Source organism: the organism of the source record quoted next, unplaced genomic scaffold (assembly GCF_019419815.1).
Source record: "Pyrus x bretschneideri cultivar Hongxiangsu unplaced genomic scaffold, Pyrus_bretschneideri_v1 Contig13, whole genome shotgun sequence".
Classification (NCBI taxonomy): domain Eukaryota; kingdom Viridiplantae; phylum Streptophyta; class Magnoliopsida; order Rosales; family Rosaceae; genus Pyrus; species Pyrus x bretschneideri.
The window spans coordinates 7,504,860-7,526,292 of NW_025999424.1; the positions used below are offsets into that span (position 1 = coordinate 7,504,860).

The 21,433-nt window shown below is 38.0% G+C and overlaps 2 protein-coding genes and 1 pseudogene across 2 annotated transcripts; 1 reads left to right on the plus strand and 2 right to left on the minus strand.

Moving 5' to 3' along the window:
- Window positions 1-8,968: 8,968 nt before the first annotated feature.
- LOC103955085 (protein GAMETE EXPRESSED 1-like) lies at window positions 8,969-12,081 on the minus strand. The gene is made up of 6 exons (XM_048579228.1): window positions 12,029-12,081; window positions 10,202-11,329; window positions 9,979-10,105; window positions 9,701-9,887; window positions 9,461-9,608; window positions 8,969-9,372 (listed from the first exon to the last, which is right to left on the minus strand). Exons 2-6 carry the CDS (start codon window positions 11,263-11,265, stop codon window positions 9,111-9,113), a joined length of 1,788 nt encoding a protein of 595 aa, XP_048435185.1. The 5' UTR covers window positions 11,266-11,329; window positions 12,029-12,081; the 3' UTR covers window positions 8,969-9,110.
- A 419-nt stretch (window positions 12,082-12,500) lies between these two features.
- On the plus strand, window positions 12,501-13,406 carry LOC125474965. Its single transcript, XM_048579232.1, has one exon. The coding sequence runs from the start codon at window positions 12,704-12,706 to the stop codon at window positions 13,127-13,129; it is 426 nt and encodes a 141-aa protein (XP_048435189.1). The 5' UTR covers window positions 12,501-12,703; the 3' UTR covers window positions 13,130-13,406.
- Window positions 13,407-13,410: 4 nt separating this feature from the next.
- On the minus strand, window positions 13,411-20,267 carry LOC125474762 (annotated as a pseudogene).
- Between the last annotated feature and the right edge of the window lie 1,166 nt (window positions 20,268-21,433).

Consider the following 21,433-nt stretch of genomic DNA (forward strand, 5'->3'; position numbering starts at 1 on the left):
ATTTCAATAAATATTCTCTTAGCATAAATAACTTACCAAATTAATTTGAATAAATATTCAATAAATTGGAAACAACATAAATAATACAAACAATAAATAATAAATTACAACCCAAAGTGATTGGAAAATTATGGGCTCCGATTACAAAAGTACTTTATTCATCATCACTTAACCAATTGTGGTGCTAGGACCATCTTGGCTTGATATCGCTTCTCTTGCACGCCTCATTCGCACCACGTCCGCTTTCTCTGACTTCCAAAAAAATTTAGAATTTGGAGACTTCCCTTCTAAAGGTGTGTTCATAATCTCACGATCTCGTTGAGCCCGTCTTTCTTCTCTAACATGTTCCCTTTCTTGCCTAAGTAGCTCTCTTTCTCTCTCATTAGCCTAAAATTCTCTCTCAATAGCTGCAGCTTTTGCGTCCTCTCTAGCCTTATCAGCCTCATATTTCGCCAGTTCCCTCGCCAAAGTCAATTCACCTTGGCGAGTAAGTTCTTCCATGAACTTTGCATAATCATTCTTGGAAGCACTCCATTTTCTCTTTGAAGCCTTCTTACCTTGAGGCCTAATTGGATAACGGGTCGAACCCGACGCTTGTTCAGGGAGTGGCGTTTCGGGCACTTCTTCTGCATCATCTTCATGAACATGCGAGACATGATCGGGTGTAGAGTGTAGAGGGGTGTTGTTCATGTGCACTTCTGGACCGACTAGCACAACTCTAAATTTAGGACAATCTTTGACGATATTCCAACATTCCCACCGGTTGAATGATTTATTTTTGCTTTTGGTTTTGGCAGCGTACCAAGCTTGTGCTTGAAGTTCCTACACAATGCGGGAAAAGAAATAATTATAATGAAAATAAGTAACAAATAAATAATACAAACAACATAATTATAATGTAAGTAGGTAACAAATAAATAATAAATTATGTAGGTAACAAATAAATAATACAAACAAATAATTATAATGTAAATTTGGGTATCAAATAAATAATATATTGTTACCTATTTGGACGAATTTAAACTAAAACGTAAAAACAATATAAAACGTTAAACTAGACTCAAAGAATGTGAAACTAAACGTTAAAACACTAAGACAAACCAAAAGAATCAAAATGCTTTAAAAACACAAACTAAATTGATTTCTAACTATATTGCACATTAAAGCAAAAGGGGGATTGAAGTTTGATGAAAATTGAAATAACGAAACAAGAATGTAATTGATGAAATAAGATGGTTGGTGAATTAGCTAGAGGTTCTTTCTCCACACATGATATTTATGCATATGAATCAATTTCCAGTTATTCCTTCATTGAATTATGAACGACAATGCCCCAAATTAACCGTGACATCACTAGTTAACCCTCAGATTTTCCTTATATTATTGGATTGGATGGCATCATTCGACAACCCAAAACATTCTCAAAAGTTCCCTACATGTCATCATAATAGAGATACAATCGAAGATCATTAAGAATAATGAAAACCATAAGCATTGACAAAGCACTTGCAACTATGACATCATGTTACTCATGCTAAGAATTAAACTTAACGCGATCGTGACAAGCGACCTTCACTACTTTCAAGTATAAGTTAGTAACGATTATGTGAAACCTTCTTAAACTTTAGCCACATATTCATGCATGCTAATTAAGTGTCGACCCTCAATCAACAAACACAAATAAGTTAATCATCAAATAGTTAAGCCAATTGCATTCACGAATCAAGAGTTCATAACCGGAATTCATCAATTCATATTACATAAATAATCATGGTATTGAAATCACCCCTAGCCAAAAAAAGTTTAGTTCCTCATAACTTTGAAATCAAAGAAACACCTAAACATTCCAACAACTCAAACTTGAATTGTATGAACGTTTAGGCACTCTTCTCTTCCATTCCTCATATTACAAAACAAAGAGAATTGAAAACATTGAAATCAAAGAAACGCGTAAACATTCCAACAACTCAAACGTGAATTGTATGAACGTTTAGGCCCTCTTATCTTCCTCTTTATTGTGGCACAAGGACTAAGGGATGTTGTTGGTGTGTTGAATGGATTGGGGGATTATGGAAATGGAAGAAATGGAGGAGAAATGGAAGGGAAATGGAGAGAAACTCACGGCTAGGGAGAAGATGGAAGTGTTTGTGGTGTGTTGTGTATGAAATGAGATGATTTTTGAATGAATGAATGCAAGGGTATTTATAGGAGGAGTGGAGATGTATATGGCTATTTGTTTAAGGTGTTTGTGGTTGCAATGATGAAGAATTGCATGTGGAAATAAAAGGGAAAATGTGGTGAAATGATGAAGTAGGAAGGTGGAAATGCATGTGAGATGTTGGAAAGGAAATGGGAATATGAGTAGGCCATGGCATGGGAGTTGTTTTGTTGGTGTAAATGTGTCATGGTTGCAATGATGAAGAATAAAGGGTGCATGTGGGGTGGAATTGAATGAATGCAAAGTGAATGAATAATGAAATGAGTTAAAGAGGGAGAATGTGGTGAAATGATGAAGTAGGAAGGTGGAAATGCATGTGACTTGTTTGTGGAATAAAGAATGAATGGTGGAATGATGAAGAGTTGCATAAAGAATGCATGTAGGGTTAGCTAGGTTGGCTTTGTTTGGGTGCATGTGTGTTAATGGTGGTTTTGCATGTGAATTGATGGATTGTTTTTGATGGAATGGATGGTTCTTTGCATGGCTTTTGAAGTGATTGTGGGCTTTGGAATTGGAAGGAAATGCATGGCCTTGGGGTTGGTTTAAGAGAGAATGGGCTAGGCCCTTTGTTTTATGTCCAAAATGAATACAAGGCCTTCAAATTCGTCCAACACTTTGGCTCCAATCATATGCTATCCATTCCAAGCCCAATTTTGCTCCAAAATGCTCCAAAATGCATCTTTTTGCTTCCTTAGCCATATGAACCTAAAAACACACGAAAATGGCTTAAACTACTAAAACAACTATGAATTAACAACATAGATGCACGAAAATAAGCTAAGTAAGTCGCCTAAATATGCTCCTATCACTGATCCGAGTAATTTTCCCCACTTCGAATATTACTACTAGCTTGTGCCAAGGCGTCTTTCCACATACTAAACGATTGGCTAAATAATTTCCAACGACTGGACATCGATTCTTTGGTTCTTTTCCCACCAATTTTCTCAAGATAATTGGTATAAATAAGACTCCACATTTCTCGCAACTGTATCTCATTACCCGTAAGCGAACTATGAGTAACTTCAACCCAACTAATACACAACGCAACATCTTCAATAAGCGACCAATTCGTACCTACACCAGTGGTCATTTTGTTGAAAAAAAATGGATTCAAACTTTGAGACAAAGAAAGGAATGTGATTGAAAGTAGTTGAGAAAATATGAAATTGTTGTGTAAGGTAGATGATAATGAGAAGGTATTTATAGAAAAGTAAAAACAATTTTTTTAAAAAAAATTTCAGATTTTTTTTTGAATTTTTTTGAATTTTTTTTGAATTTTTATTCAATTAATTAATCTTTACCGTTGGATATAAAAAAAATTTGAATTCCAACACTCCAGATTGTGCCACGTATCAACACGGTAACTTTTCTTAATTTTAAAACTATTTTTTCTTTTATTTTTTTATTTATAAAGCATATTAATATCCACCGTTGATCTCAGATCGAACGGTGGATATTAAATAAGATTTTTTTTTATTTTTTTTGACCGTTAAGATCGAACGGACCGTGGGAAGCCACGTGGCTTCCCAACGGTAACTGAAAAAGTTATTTTTTTTTTTTATTTTGTGTCGACGACGCGCCCCCACGCGCAAGTGGGGTGCACGTGCCTAACACAAAAAAAATTAAATAATGCCTGACGCCAGGCTGACGTCACATGGCCTCAAGCTCTCGGGCTGGCAATTCTCCACGAGCCCGGAGCTCGAGCCTCCACCTTCACTCGGGCTTGCCCACGCTGGAGCTGGTCCACGGGGCCTCGGGCCCCTGTTCTGTCCCTTATCCCCCGAGCAAATGCCCACGCTGGGCTTGCTCTTAGGAGGATTTAGCCATAGCTAAAGGCCAGTGGCTATAAAGGTAGCAGGCTAGCCTTTTTTGCTTTGAAATGAGAGACAGATGGCTCGGGAAGAGAGAAAACTTTTGTTTTTGATTTGCTATGATGGGGAAATTTTTAATTGTGACGGGAAAACAAGTGGTACATCACGTGTTTTAATAGAAGTGGTGGGAAATTTCATTTTTTAAGTTATTAACTTTTTAGCATATATATCTCACTATTTGTACAGTAACACATGATGTACTACTCCGTGTACCGATCACATTGAAAAATCTCTCGCTAAGATGGGAAGGATATTGAAAAAGAAGCAATAGGTGAGATTTGTGAGGGCAAAAGAAAAACGGGTTAAATTAAGAGGGGTTTGAATAAAGTGTTTTAAGTTGCGAAAGAATTTGAATCGGTAGATTTTGATCAATAAAATCTTGTGCCGAGATGGAGTTGGTCTCCACAAGGTCCTCATAATAGTTGTAATTGGTATCAGAAAATTGAAAGAATTAAAAAAAGTAAGGTGGCTGGGGGTATGAAAACTCTCTATGCGTATATATTGTAGTAGGACATGCATAGAGCTTTTATATACGAGTAAATTGTAACAATGGTCCCTCAACTTTAATCAAATTAGAGCAATAGTCCCTCAACTAAAAATCCATTACTATTGGTTCCTCAACTTATCAAAATGTGTAGCTATAGTCATTTTTATCAATTTCGTCAAAATTTTGTCGAAATAAGTTATGTTGGAATAACTATTTATATAATAAGGGTCCCTCTGTAAGATCTCACATCGCCCAGGGGAATGTTCCTTATATGTATATTCTCATCCACCACCGTAGCACGATATTGTCCGCTTTGAGCCCCGACCACGCGTTCACGGTTTTGTTTTTGGGAACTCACACAAGAACTTCCCAGTGGGTCACCCATCATGGTAGTGCTCTTGCGCGCTACTCGCTTAACTTCGAAGTTCCCATGAAACCCGAAGCCAGTGAGCTCCTAAAAGGCCTCGTGCTAGGTAGGGATGGGAATATACATATAAGGATCACTCCCCTGGGCGATGTGGGATCTTACAATCCACCCCCCCTTAGGGGCCCGAAGTCCTCGTTGGCACACCACAGCCAAGATTAGGCTCTGATACCAAATTGTCACATTCCCGCCCAGGATCCACCACATCTCAGGCCCGCTCCACCACCATAGCACGATATTGTTCGCTTTGAGCACCGACCATACCCTCATGGTTTTGTTTTTGGGAATTCACATGAGAACTTCCTAGTGGGTCACCCATCATGGGAGTGCTCTCGCGCGCTACTCGCTTAACTTCGAAGTTCCAATAGAACCCGAAGCAGTGAGCTCCCAAAAAGCTTCGTGCTAGGTAGGGATGAGAATATACATATAAGGATCACTCCCCTGGGCGATGTGGGATCTTACAATAGAAAGCGAGTAAGTGCTAGTGGTGACGACGATTAGTAAGTGGTAGTTGGTGGGAGCAAATCAATGTTCTCAGGCTCATTACCACTAAAGAAATTTGTGTGGATCTTTAGAACAATTCTCGGCGATTGTTCTACAGATAGCCTTCTTACTTACTTTAACCCCGCAGTCAAGTTCCTTAACCTTTGACCATCAGCTTTACACCAAATTCTTCGGGCGTTGACTTCGTTTAAATTAGATAATTTCTTAAGTGACTCTTCAGTAGCAGACACTATTCCCATCAGTTTCCAAAAGGAGTTGCGATTCTTGTTGTTGTTGTAGTTGGACTCAGATGATGAAAATCTAGTCTTGTTTGGATAAACAAAGTCTTTGAACTTCAACTGGTCTAGTACTAGGCGGTAAATCCTAGCTCCTTATCCACGTACTCTCCAGTAAGGTGAACTTAGCACCTTACTTATAGCCAACTGACCAGTGCTCTTGTCCATTAACTGTTCAACTTTGTAATTTTCAATGTAATGGCTTTTGTCACCCTTCGGTTGTCAACCAGCACTTGACCATCTCGATGTCCCCAGGACCTCAGGGTCAGGGCGTGTCAGATTGGCCCGGGATGTGGTGGACCCCAGGCCGGATGTGACAATTTGGTATCAGAGCCTAACCCTGGCCGTCGTGTGCTGACGAGGACGTCGGGCCCCTAAGGGGGGTGGATTTAAGATCCCACATCTCCTAGGGGAGTGATCCTTATATGTATATTCTCATCCCTACCTAGCACGAGGCTTTTTGGGAGCTCACTGGCTTCGGGTTCCATGGGAACTTCGAAGTTAAGCGAGTAGCGTGCGAGAGCACTCCCATGATGGGTGACCCACTGGGAAGTTCTCGTGTGAGTTCCCTATCGTGCTACGGTAGTGGAGCGGGCCCGGGATGTGGTGGACCCAGGGCCGGGATGTGACATTCTTAACTCATCAAAGTGTGTAATTATGGTCATTTTCGTCAACTGCGTCAAAATTTTTGTCAAAATGAGTTATTGGAAGGACCCTTGCTACAATTGGGTTAAAGTTAAAGGACCATTTCTCCAGTTGAATTAAAGTTGAGGGACCAATGATAATAGATTTTTAGTTGAGGGACCATAAATGCACGTTTTAATGAGTTGATGGACTAATGGTAATAAATTTTTAATTAAGAGACTATTGCTCCAATTGAGTTAAAGGATATTTGAACCAAGAAAAAGCATGATCCTTTGCCCAACCCATCAATTTCTGGTCCAAGATATGGGAATAAATTCCAGTCTTACCTACAAGAAGCCCCACTATACCGAACCCTACATAAAGTCCACCAATACGGACCCTTGATGGAAACCTACCACATCATGCGTTACTTTGACAAATATTTATGCCTTTCCCAAAACCTTGTTTTTCCTTGTTTTGACGATTGAGTAATGATGAGGGAACAATGTCAAATTGTGTTCAAAATCCCAAATAAGAGGGGAAGAGAGTAAGAATGTGGCTTGGGTTTTGTCCATAATTAGTGGGAAACAAGGTTAGAGTCAACTACCCCAACCTTTGTACGTAACTTGTATTGTGGAATTGTGGGAATTCATGTTATACTAGCTAGTGCAGTTGTGGTCACAATGCAATCCTAACAAATCATTTGATTTAAGATTTTCTTTTTCGTTATTTGATGATCAATCTATTCATTCATAGCCACACAAAAAGTCTAGTTTTATGAAACGTCTGTGATGAGTTTGGTGAAATTTTCTTGTCAAATATCCGACATGTATATTGATTTTCATACAAAAATAGGAAATGTATGATCAAATTTAAATTACTCCTCTTGATGAAGTACACACTGAGAATTGTATCCAAGAATAGTAGTTGTCACTGTGAATTTTGTGGTAACTTCTTTTATTAAGAGAATAAGGGGCAAAAGGATGTGCACCATTTAGATGGACGTGTGCATTAAAAAGTAATATGTTTCTTAATTCGATAGGTTACCTATACATTATTGTCAACAAAAATATTGGCTCAAGCATGGAAAAGAAAATGTTTGCACGTTTCTGGAAACGAGTAAAACTTCTCTTTTTTATATGAAAAATACATTCAGTCGTTGTGTATAAGAATTGTTGATCTTTTTCATGTATGGTACTCTTTCAATAGTGTTAATGGTTAAAATCTGGTTTAACTATATGCTTGGTAGGTGGAGCTAGGTGACTAGAAACATTTTAGAAATTAAACAAATATCTCTATTGGCCAGGGTGGAGAAAATGTGCCTACAACCAAACATAAACACATATTTGTATACAATTGAGAACACATAAGAATCTATTATTAGGTGGTTAGAGTGATACTTCATTATGGTGAGATAATTTGTGACATGTTAAAGTAAAATTAAAATAGTATTGATATATAAATATAAAAAAAATTCCATAATTTTAACTACCACATATTGAATCCATCAAGAGAGAATCATAGACATAGCATTTTTTTTGTCAATCAACTTGTTGAAAAATCAGAAAGCATATCGAGAGGAACCAATACAATGCTCAAAAAGTAACTGTCATAGAAAAATATACCATCGTTAATAATCACTAACTAGAAAACAACATGCAACGAAAGTACTTTAATTTTATCTTATCTTTTGCTTAATGAATACGATTTCGAAGTGCTATGAGCTCCAATTATCTCACCAATTGTTCACACTTTTTATACAGACTGAAAATGACATGGGGAATAAAGTAGATTATCATGGAATGATGGAAATAATTGAGTCTCGACAATGACCAATTAAGCTACATGTACCTGATGAAAAATACAATTAAATAAGCTAGTTTATTTTTGCTTGTTTTTTTAATCAAAATTTTACTTTCGACGGTGGCTGGTGGCATCAAAGATTATGATGTTGCTGCCTTATTGGTGACATTTTTGTCCACTTAAGGATTCTGAATTGCAAATGCACCTGCCGACACTCTGATTAGTTGGTTTTGGCTGTGCTTTAATCATGATTATGGTATGTCAGTATCAGTATCTGTGCTATATTCGATTTCAAGGCTTTACATACATATAAATATATATAGATATATATATATATATATGTATATATATGAGCAGCCAAACCAAATTCCAAAGCCAATATTTTAATTACCAAAAGTGGTGAAGGATTCTTCTGTTAATCACTAGATTTGGATTTGTATGGTACGAGCAGATGTGCATGTATTTGATGACAGTGAATCTTACATATCAAACTTACGTACATAAGAGCAAAAAGGTAAAATAATATTATGACATTAGAAGTTCTTCAATGTGGGACAAATTTTGCGAGACAGTTATGGCACGTAAGTTGCCAATCCACCCAATTATAGTGTATCAATCGACTAACTACTCACGTCCTGCACGATTTATTTGTATTTCCAAGATTGTAAGATCCTTGATAATTTTCTCAACTGATTTTCAATCATATAATTCTAGTATCCATTTTAATATCTTGTAAAAAAATATATTAGATATTGTTGATGATAATGAATGATGATTTACATATACAATTACAAAAATATTAGGACAATCAGTAGTGAGTCCTGCATGATCCAAATTCGCAAATCATTATAATGTTGTTCTCAACCTCTTAGCAAGAAAATGGTAAACAAATTTTAACATCAGATCAGATACGATTGCGAATGCGACTGCGTAGATTATACCTTCCAGTATATGAAGAGACTGCATGTAAATTATCTCCAACTTCTTCTTTGAAATGGTTTGAATCCGTCAGGTGTTCAATGCCGTCTGATATGTCTTTGTCAACGAATGCAGACCAGTCAGATTCATCATCTGATTCCCAGGAAAACTGATCTGCATTTTTTCGCAAGCTCATAACCTCCTCTGTTAGGTTTTGTAGCATATCGTAGTTTAGCCTTTCATAGTCCCTGAAATTTTCAACACAGAGACATGTTAAATCCAAATCATAAAAAATCAACTGGATAATTTTAGGTTTGATGAGTTCTTTTCACGTACTTGTATTTCCAACAAGCATATAATAAGTGAAGGGCAGCATACAGCACATAAACGTTCCTAACTCCACTATCCCACCGAGTCCGTTGCTCTACTCCATTTGATGCAAATCGAAGGACTGCAAATTCGAGCAGGAATGCAAGGCATAGAACTGCAACAAAAAATGTTCACATACAAGTTAGTTCAAAATCACGAAATATATTTTAGTTAAAAATACATACGATTAATGAATGATATACTCACACAAATAAAGCCAGTGTCTCACTGGGTAAGTTTGCTTTGTGCTGGTTAACATATAAATGGCAAGCATTGATATGAAATAGAAAAATACTGCTTTCATTGACCGCGATTCCGCCAGCAGTGCATCGTGCAAGGCGAATAGCCTATCCAAAGCAACAAACATGGATGCCTGCTTCTGTTCAAAAGTTTCCTGTATACATAAACATAAATTATTGTTACGTTAATCATAAAATTATGACAAAGACTGGACTAATTAGAATGCAACAAAGAGAAATAGTAACCTGAGCTTTCAATATGGTCTTTGAATTTTTGACTAGATGGTCATGAGCTCGTTGAATCTTCTCTTGGCTTCGAAGAAGCTCTTCCTGTTTTTCACGGCCTAATGTAGCAAACTGCTGCAATATTCCCCTGCAAATTTAAAATATGTTATTAACCACATTAAAACATACAGCTTGATAATGTCTAAAATCTATTCACCAACATGGCCAGTGCATTATGCCTTACTTGCTCTCTTTTAGAGCTTGGGATTGGAATTTAGTCAGTGACTGAAGCCCGTTAAGCGCTTCAGATTGGCCATGTAGAAGTTCCTTTTGCCTTTCCAAGGAAATATCAGCTACATTCCCAATATCGTCCGCCTTGCTTTGCAACTTGCTCATCTTTGAAGACATAGCTTCTCCAACTACACCTATCTTCTTCTCTATTTCATTAGTCTCATCCTGCAAGCTGAGTATTCCTTTACCTAAAATGTGATAAGATTCATGAACCATTACCATCCCTGCTTCCAACTTTTCCTTCATTTTGTGCTGCCCCATCTGCAATTCCAATTGGGAGGCTTCAATTTTCTTGGACTGCTCAAACACCGCCTCTGACTGCTTCACTATCTCACCAATGTGATCACTCACATTCTTGGAAGTCTGAGCCACTTGTTGTGTTTGTTCATCGATTGAAGTCAAAGAATCATGTATATCTTTCGAGCCCTCTAACAACATATCTGCCTTTTCGGCTATGTTCACTAATTTTTTCTCTGCATAATCAGATGATTTTTTCAAATCATTCACCAATTTCTCCGTCTGATGCCTGAAAATACCAGACTGCAACTGATGGCAAATGGAATTGGTTTCTAAATAGAATCCGCGGTATGTGTGAATAGCATCATTGTCCAGTTTTTCAAGGCAAGATTTCATAGGAGAGCCTACGCGACACATGGGAAAAGGGCTTCTTCCAGAATCCTTTTGAAAGCAATTGCTAAGATCCCAAGCAAATCTCTTCCTCTTATCATTGTCATCCGCGGCCATCTCTGAGCATGCTCCAAATATTCCTCTATAAGCATCATGCCAACAAGAATTAACGCCCACCAGTTTTCTTCTAGCATTGTTGACACGTTCAGTGCCTTTTTCATCATTGAGAGAATCCATGGAGAACTCAGCAACGATATCACTAGATATTTGCAGATTTTGCGGTGGATTATTGCCAGTGTTGCCAGAAGAAGAGGACCAAAACCATGACATACCAGACCTTGAAAGAGTTAGGAAGATCAAGAGGAAAAGAAGAGACTTACATTGTCCCATCTGAGCCTCTTTTCCTAGCAAAAGATATTCTTCAAATTTGTATGTAGTTCAAATATCCGGTAACCTGCATTACAAAACCCTAATAAGTACCGGAAAGAACCATAAACTATATGCTGCCAGAATTAGAAAGGTTAGCGGATTTCAACAAAAATTGGCAGAGTTGGAAAAAATGTAATAAAAATCAATGAAATCCGTATTTAGAATGCATTGAAAGAGAAAGATAACAGGAAAAGGAAAAGCCAATGCAGAGAAAAGAAGGTGATCGTAAATTTGATTACCATAATTTTTGCGTTCAGAATTCTGTTCACATATTCACTCCAGCAGAACTAATAAGCACCACATAGCCTACTAAATGAAAAATAATCATTTCCTTCGAATTTGATAGCCCGGCAATATGTGCTTAATTATGTCGTTTTGAACTAGGCCTCTTCATCAGTTCAAATTTTTTCTTTAAATTGAAAATTGACATTCAACTAATATGATTTAGTCCTCCTAAGCAGAAACATAATCAAAGAAAAAAAAACAAAACAAAACAAAGACTAATACTTTTCACCTTCTTTTACTACTCTTGTAGAATAAATTATTTAATGGCATAAAAGGAGACAGGCCAAAACCCTCAAAGGGTGAAATCAAAACAATCAAATTTCTGGGAAAAATCACACAAAACTTTGAAATCTATGCAATCGGATGATGAAAATTTAGAAGTGTATGCAAAACAGAAAACGAAAGTTCACAACTTGAGAGAGAGAGAGAGATGACTTACTTGAGAACGCGAAGAGGAGTCGCTCTGCTTGCGTTTTGGACTGTTGGGTTACATGCAATGGTGACTTTCGGAGAAAGAAACGTGTATGATATTTATAAGGGAGGAGATGCTGTCTTTTTGGAAACGACCCAAAATAAAATAAAATAATCAAACTGTTTGAGTTGGGAATTAGGACAAAAAAGGTCAGTTTCTGTATTGGGTCCACTAGTAGAATGCCGCGTAGTGTTTTGATGGGTACTCCTTATTCTCCTGGGAAAACATCGCGATTTAAAGTAAAGACTTGCGATCCAAGGAAAAGCAACGGCATCAAAAAGAAAATATATAAAATACAAATAAGTAACCTGTTGGAGTTGGGAAATATTACTTTTTGTCCAAAGGGTCTGCCGCGTGTATTGTTATTCGGTCCTCCTTATTCCGCTGGAGTTGGGAAATATGTGTATTTATCCATTTGGGCGCTTATAAAAACCCAAATCAAGTTGTGATTTGTGAATGGTGGAAATTATAAGCGTCTGTAATTTCATGCCCAGTGCTGTCCTCCCGATTTCTGCCGCTGCCTTCGACTCCTGCAAGGAAGGCTGGTACTACCGCTGTGTCGGCCTCGACCCCTAAACCATTAACTGCCGCCGCCTGTCAAATTTGTATTACTTTAATTTTGATCACTAAACAACGACGAAGATGTTGCTGGACAAAAATAGGAAGAATGAGAACATCGCCAAGGGCAACCGGATCTTGATTAGCGTCACTGTGGTAAGCAGTGCGGGCCCGATCCGTTTCCTTGTCAACGAGCAGGAGCTTGTTGCTGCCGTCATCGATACCACCTTGAAATCCTATGCGCGTGAGGGACGCCTTCCGGTTCTCGGATCCAATATCAATGACTTCCTGCTCTACTGCCCCAACACAAGACCTGATGGTCTGAGTCCGTGGGAGACAATTGGAGCACAAGGAGGAGTTCGTAACTTTATGCTATACAAGAAGCCGGTGAAGATGGAGAACGATGAAACACCTGCAGCAGCAGCAGCAATTACTCGCAAAGGTAGTGGTCGGACCTGGAAGGCATGGATCAATAAGAAGTCCCTCAATCTCAAGATCTCTTCTCATTGAATTAATTTCTCATTTAATGGGGGAATTAAAGGAGAGTTTTCTATATTTGCTTTTATTTCTAGTTTTGTTATTGGTGTCCTTCCCCATTATTTTTGCTTATTTCTAGTTTTGTTTTAATTAATTTTGAACAAAATCTACTAAGTCTAAGCTAAAAATTAAGCAGAACATATGTAGAAAAAAAAAATTGATTTTCTTTATTTGTTTTAAAGCAGAAATTACAGTGCGTTCAAAGGGTTTGCAAATTTCGCCACAGACCTCCAAAACTTAATTAGGTCGGGCGCACCAATGTAACCATAAATCAATACCAAAAACAGACTTTAACTAAACCCTAACAATAGCTATTTTCTACCTCTTACAGTCTTACACGATACCATAACAACAAAACCAACAAGCAATTTATCTAGTGAGAACGTTGGTGAAATTTCTTCTGGTTCTTGGAGTCGGTGAATAGGACCAGTTAGCACAAGCAAGAGCATCTGGCACGTGAGTAATAGAGGGCTTGACATAAGCACATCGAGAGGTAAGTGTTCCCTTTTTTCCACTGCATGTATCTCGCACGGTAATTTTCTGCTGCACAAAAGCTTGACTGCAACTGGGGTTGCAGATGAGCCCTTGATGTTGGTGAAGCCAATTTCGCTGATCTTGACTTTGGATGGATCATCTTGTTTACAGTAAGTCCCGGATTGGCAGTAATATTGGTTTATGAAGACAGGGTTACTAACATTTACCATGGTAATATCCTGAAAGTAAATATGTGAGCCAGTCGTAAATGTTGGGGAGCCCTGTTGAATTATAAGTATTTGAGCTGAAAGGTTTTTTAGAATAAGTTTTGTTTAAATTGGTGTATTCACTTGTGCAGAATGAGGCAAAGTGTAAATGTCTAGTTTTGTAAAAAGGGCCATGAGTGCCATGTGGTGTTAGATCCATGAAATTAGAAAGATGTGTGTCTAGGATGAAATGTAGAGGTTTATGTGGTCCCAAGTTAAGGACCTTCAGTTAATGTAAAGCACGTTAGTGCTCCTTTCTGAACAGAGAAGAATTATTCCTCTGAAAACTTTATGCAGAGAGAAGAACACTAAAACCATTCGTTTCCTCCAGTCTTTTGTTCATCATTTGTTCTTTCTGTTCAGCTCCATCTAAATCAACAAACACTCATTGATTTCAGTAACACTAACATGGCCTCAGAGCCTAGTTGGATTTAACAATCTGGGCGTAAATCTGTGAAGTTATCGAGCTCAATCGAAGCTCTCTTGAAACTCTGTGAAGGTTGTTGATTCAGATCAAAACCATGTCTGGATCTGGAGGCTCGGAAGTGAGGACTCCAATCTTCTCCGGTGAGAACTACGAGTTCTGGAGAATCAAAATGGTGACAATCTTCAAATCACATGGGTTGTGGAATCTGGTGAAAAAAGGAGTTAAAACGTCTGATTCGAAGAAGAAGAAGAAGTCTGAAGGATCGTCGGAGGATGATGGAGATGAAGAAATGTCAGCTGTGTTGATGCAAGACGCAAAGGCTTTGGGGATCATTCAGAATGCAGTCTCGGATCAAATCTTCCCTCGAATCGCCAATGCCGAGTCAGCGAAGATGGCATGGGATTTGTTGTATGGAGAGTATCATGGTGGTGATCAGGTACGATCTGTGAAATTGCAGAATCTTAGAAGAGAATTTGAATATGCTAGGATGCGAGATGATGAGTCTTTGTCTAGCTATCTTACACGGTTGAATGATCTAATCAATCAGATGAGAACATTTGGTGAATCTTTGTCGAATGAGAGACTAGTGCAGAAGGTCCTGATTAGTCTTAGCAAACCTTATGATTCTATCTGTTTGGTTATAGAAAATACAAAGTGTCTAGAGACTGTAGAATTGCAGGAAGTAGTTGCAATCTTAAAGAGTCAAGAACAACGGTTCGATTTGCATATGGTTGATGCAAATGAGAGAGCATTCTCTTCACTCTCTGTGAATCCAAAGGAGCAGAACAAGAGTGGTGGTCATTTGAGTTCATCTAGAACTCAGAGAAATTGGAATTTTAAAGGCAAGAAATGGGAATCAAAACCCAAATTTCAGCAGAAATCTCCTCTGCACAATTATCAGAGTGCAAATGCATCTCAGTCAGTGGGTCAGGAGGTTGCAAAGCCTCAGTGCAAAGTGTGTTCTAAGTATCACTCTGGTGAGTGTAGATACAAAGGGAAACCAAAGTGTTTCAACTGTGATAAATTTGGGCATTGGGCTAGGGAGTGTAATGTAGGCAGGTCAGTGCAAAAGGCAAATAATGCAAGTCAACTGGAGATGACAGGAAATCTGTTTTATGCAAACAACACTGTCACAGAACCAAAGGTGAATGGAGAGTGGTATATAGACAGTGGTTGTAGCAATCATATGACAGGAAATGTAGATTTGCTTGTTGAGGTTAGAACCAATGTAGCTGGTAAAGTCCAAATGCCAACTGGAGATCTTGTGAATGTTGCTGGAATGGGATCTTTAGTTATTGATACAAATAAAGGGAGAAAATATGTTAGAGAAGTAATGTATCTTCCCGGGTTAAAGGAGAACTTACTCAGTGTTGGTCAGATGGATGAACATGGATACTTCTTAGTGTTTGGAGGTGGAATGTGCAATGTGTATGATGGTCCATCACTAGAATGCTTGGTTATGAGAGTGAAAAAGAAAGTGAATAGGTGTTATCCACTGACTTTGTTCTCTGAGAATCAAATGGTGCTGAAAGCGAGTGTTACTCACTCCACTGAGATTTGGCACAGGAGATTTGGACATCTACATTTTGGTGGTCTCAAACAATTGAGAGACAAGGAAATGGTACATGGTTTGCCACAGCTTGCAGATTACAATGGAGTCTGTGAAGGATGCCAATTTGGTAAACAGCACAGAGAAGAATTCCCTAGAAATCAAGTGTATAGAGCAACTGCTCCACTTGAATTGATTCATGTCGATTTGTGTGGACCTATGAAGACTGAGTCAATTGCTGGAAATAAGTATTTCATGCTGCTGATAGATGATTTTACCAGAATGGTTTGGGTCTATTTCTTGAGATATAAGTCAGATGCGTTCAACTGCTTTAAGAAATTCAAAGCTATGGCAGAATTACAAAGTGGTTTCAAGATTAAGACATTGAGAAGTGACAGAGGAGGGGAGTTCAAGTCTGCAGAATTTGATCAGTTTTGTGAAAAAGAAGGATTACAAAGACAATTTACTCTTGCATATACTCCACAACAAAATGGAGTAGTGGAGAGAAAGAACAGAACAGTGATTGAAATGGCGAAATCTATGTTACATGAGAAGAGGATGCCATACTCTCTCTGGGCAGAAGCTGTGCATACATCTGTATATATTCTGAATAGATGCCCCACAAAGGCTTTAAACAACATTACACCTTTTGAAGCTTATTCTGGTAGAAAGCCAGGAATAGCTCATCTGAGAGTATTTGGATCTCTGTGTTATGTTCATGTTCCAAGTGAACAGAGACATAAACTTGAACCAAAAAGCCTAAAAGGAGTATTTGTGGGATATGCAACTTGTGAAAAGGGGTATAGGGTATTTGATCCATTATCTAAGAAGCTGTTCTTGTCAAGAGACATTGTATTTGATGAAGAAGCTGTCTGGAATTGGGAAGAGGACTCAGGGTCAACATTTCTTAATACTGGAAGTTTCATGCACAGTGATATAAGCACAGAGAGTAATGACAGAATGGTGTTGTCCCCTACATCACCTATTCTATCTCAGTCTAGAAGAGCTCCTAATAGTGAAGACTATGAATCTGAATCAAGGTCACCTATCTTAGGTGAATCTTCAAGCATGTCAAATGTAATTGAAGGACAAAATCAAGCATTTGATAATACACCTTTGAAATGGAGGAATCTGAATGATGTATTGGCTCAATGTAATCTGTGTATTATGGATCCAGAGAAGTATGAGGATGCCAAACAAGATGAGTCTTGGTTAAAAGCTATGGAGGATGAGCTGTTTATGATTGAAAAGAATGGCACCTGGAAACTTGTTGACAGACCAACTGAAAAACCTGTTATAGGGGTCAAATGGGTCTACAAAACTAAGTTAAATCTTGATGGCTCAGTGTTGAAGAATAAAGCAAGGTTAGTTGCAAAAGGCTATGCACAAAAGCCTGGTTTGGACTACAATGAGACTTATGCACCGGTTGCTAGGTTGGATACCATTAGAACATTAATAGCTTTGGCTGCACAAAAGAGCTGGAAATTGTATCAGTTAGATGTGAAATCGGCTTTCTTGAATGGAGTTCTACAAGAAGAGGTCTATGTTGAGCAACCTGAAGGTTTTGTAGTGAAAGACAAGGAAGAAAAGGTGTACAAACTTCATAAGGCCCTCTATGGTTTAAAACAAGCTCCGAGAGCTTGGTATGGTGAGATTGACAGCTATTTCTCTCAGTGTGGATTCAAGAAAAGTTTGAGTGAACCAACTCTGTATATAAAAGTAAGGGGAGAAGATATTCTAATTGTGTCTATCTATGTAGATGATATAGTCTACACTGGTAGTTGCAAATCAATGCTAGAAGAGTTCAAAGAAGATATGAAAATGAAGTATGAGATGACAGATTTAGGTCTCCTTCACCACTTCCTTGGGATGGGAGTGATACAAACAGATTCCTGCATCTTCATTAATCAGAAGAAGTATGCAAGCTCTTTACTGAGCAAATTTGGTTTAAATGAAGCAAAGACTGTCTCAACTCCTCTGGTAGCTACTGAGAAGCTATCTAAAGATGATGGAAGTGGATCTGCAAGTGATGAATTGTATAGGAGCATTGTGGGAAGTCTCCTATATCTCACTGCTACAAGGCCGGATATAATGTATGCAGCTAGTTTGTTGGCCAGATACATGCACTGTCCTACCAACAAACACTATGGAACTGCAAAGAGAGTACTCAGATACATCAAGGGAACTCTGGACTATGGATTAGAGTATGTGAAAGGAAGAAAAGCTTGCTTAATTGGCTTCTGTGATAGTGACTGGGGTGGTTCTTTGGAAGACAGCAAAAGCACATCAGGATATGCTTTCTCATTTGGCAGTGGTGTGTTTTCCTGGGCTTCAGTCAAACAGAATTGTGTTGCACTTTCAACTGCAGAGGCTGAATACATAAGTGCATCAGAAGCAACTACACAAGCAATATGGCTAAGGTTTGTTTTGGAAGATTTTGGAGAATTACAAACTGTAGCTACTCCTATTCACTGCGACAACACATCTGCCATTGCTATCACAAAGAATTCTGTTTTCCATCAGAAGACAAAGCACATTGATAGAAGGTATCACTTTATTAAGGATGCACTGCAAGAAGGAATCATTGATCTGGTATACTGTCCCACTGAAAAACAGGTTGCAGATATCTTCACAAAACCTTTGTCTAAGGATCGGTTCAACTATCTTCGAGATATGCTTGGTGTGAAATCAGCTCAAAACTTAAAGGGGAGTGTTGAATTATAAGTATTTGAGCTGAAAGGTTTTTTAGAATAAGTTTTGTTTAAATTGGTGTATTCACTTGTGCAGAATGAGGCAAAGTGTAAATGTCTAGTTTTGTAAAAAGGGCCATGAGTGCCATGTGGTGTTAGATCCATGAAATTAGAAAGATGTGTGTCTAGGATGAAATGTAGAGGTTTATGTGGTCCCAAGTTAAGGACCTTCAGTTAATGTAAAGCACGTTAGTGCTCCTTTCTGAACAGAGAAGAATTATTCCTCTGAAAACTTTTTGCAGAGAGAAGAACACTAAAACCATTCGTTTCCTCCAGTCTTTTGTTCATCATTTGTTCTTTCTGTTCAGCTCCATCTAAATCAACAAACACTCATTGATTCCAATCACACTAACAAGCCCGGCTATGTTTTAATTCTCACGCCATTCTGTGTGTATTTCAGAGTGCAATTCTTCACTGCGACTCCAGTTACAGGCTCTTCATTTGGGTACTTTCCTAGGCTTCCGATACTTACGCCGTGCCCCGGTCCACAAATAACGTTGGTCACGATGATGTTTTTGCTCCCACCAATAACAGAAACACAATCGTCTCCGGTTCCAATTGTCGTGTGATTGATGGTTATCCCGAATGAACTCCCGATGTGAGTTCCATCCGTGTTGTGGCTGTCTTCTGGCGCTGTGATGGTCAAGTATTGTAGTGTGACATTGCCACTTTCATGAACATTGATGTGGAAATATTTTCTATCAAGTGAACTTATACCCTTGATTATGGAATTGGTGACAAAATCAAACATCAGATTCTACATTAGAAAAACAAATAGATTAGCATACTTTTTTTTTTCCAAAAAAAGATTAGCATATTGTGGTACTAACAATACAAAAAATAATTAATATAAAAAAGTAATTTTCGCACATATGTATTGTTTTCCTCATACACACATCTGTTTATTTTTGGCATTTAGGTTGAATGAATAAAAAAAGAATCAAGTAGTAGAAATAAACAAAGAGATGTGCAGGGTGCGAAAAATGTATGCAGAATTTGTTTCCCCTAAACGTCTAATGATCGTTATAAAATAACTTACGATGGCTTTAGTGGATTTGCACTTCTTATATTTGTAGCAATTATTTTGGCCATCAAAAGTTCCACCACCAAACAACGTGAGCCTGTCAACGTGCTGAAATCGAACCCAAGTGCCCTGCTGAATGAGTTGGCTGCTGTCTTGAAGGGCACGCAAATAGCCTTGAACTTGAATCTCAATCGGAGCTTTGCAAGGATAGCTCCTCTTAAATAATATTCCCCCTTTGGAATAATAACTTTGGCTGGCCATGGTGATGCACATGCATCTCTCCAAGCGTTAGCCACAACCTGCATAATGTCACCCTTCGAATTTCCTCGATATCTTAAACTTGTCACATAAAAGACCTCGGCTTTAGCAATGGATGCTAAAAATAAGAACGCCAATATCCAATATCCAGCTGCATTAAAAAATAAATAAAACAATTATTTTCAATCCCATAAATTTCATATCATATATAACTAGAACAAGGATTAACGTTTTAGACGGGAAAAAACATTCGGAATCAAATTTCAGAAAAAAACTTCTGACTTTTTGCATCGAGATATTGGTGAAAGTCAAAATAAACCCTAAACCCTAAAGAACATAATAAGATCATGCAGAAGTACCCATTAGGTTGGAGCGACAGGATATTGAGCCGCTCAATTTGCATGCTATCTGAACTTCACACTTCGTTGCAACTTTGAAATGTAGAGTTCATTCATGCAAAGAGGCGATTTGGGAGAAGGAAAAATGCCTGTATTTATAGAATCAGGAATGTTATGACTTACTGGAATTAAGGGTATAGAACGGAAATTATGAAGAAAAAAAATTGTGCCCTAAAATGGAATAAGGAAATCTGGATAAATATTGTGCCGTAAAAGAAAATTTAAAGAACAAGGTAAGCGTTATTTCTCCTCTCACAAGAAAAAAGTTTTCTTGCTTTCAAACTTTAGGGGTGAGAGTTCGAGAGATTTTGATGGATTTATAAATTTATAGATTTTGATGGAGTTTAATTAACATGTAGAAATTTCTTGTAAAATCTTGATTCAATTCCTTCATAAATCTCAAATTCCATCAAATTCCTTAACCATTTAAAGACTTTAAAATAAATTCCTAATTAAACACACCTGAAATGTTATAAACTTTCTTAAAATCCTTAGATCCTGATTGGATACACGTTAAATTTTAGAGAATCACTTAAAATCTTAATTGGATACCTTTATTAAAATAATTAAAATCCCTCAAAATCCGAGTTGAATTCCACCCCTTAAATTTGCTTAGAAAATGTCCACCTTTAAAGAACTGTTGATGACACACCCCGACCGAGATCAGGGCGTGCTGGCTGTCACGCAGAGGTGACGTAACCATGTGCACGTGCGGAAGCTAATAAAAAGTAATGTAAAAGTACGAATAAATAAAAACTAGCATACAAACGACAAAAGTAATGAGTGCTAGCGTAAGTGAGACGCTACGTTCAGAGCGATAAGTCTACAGCAGTCCAAATTAAAATGATACGACAACAGTGCACCCGAAGGTGACCCTACATTGGTGAGTGTCTGTCAGAAATGCCGGGAAGCCCTCTGGGAAACCACCGAACATGCTAAGCAACTAGAACCTGGAGGGGCACAAAACAAAAGCGTGAGTGGGCAAAAACAAAGTTTTTCTAAAACCATTTCAAAATAAGTTCTAACCCCTCGCCGTAAAACCTGTATACTTCCCAGAAAATAAACATATGTACGTATACATAGATATGCCAATCATGCTCAAGAATATGCCAATCATGCTCAAGAATATGC

Excerpts from the sequence above, each read along its gene's own strand:
- LOC103955085 (XM_048579228.1), bottom strand. The coding sequence starts at position 11,265 with ATGGGACAATGTAAGTCTCTTCTTTTCCTCTTGATCTTCCTAACTCTT. Across the intron at positions 9,888-9,978 it reads AGACCATATTGAAAGCTCAG|GAAACTTTTGAACAGAAGCA; the intron begins GTTACTATTTCT and ends TTATGTATACAG. Across the intron at positions 9,373-9,460 it reads TATGCTTGTTGGAAATACAA|GGACTATGAAAGGCTAAACT; the intron begins GTACGTGAAAAG and ends TGAAAATTTCAG.
- LOC125474965 (XM_048579232.1), top strand. The coding sequence starts at position 12,704 with ATGTTGCTGGACAAAAATAGGAAGAATGAGAACATCGCCAAGGGCAAC.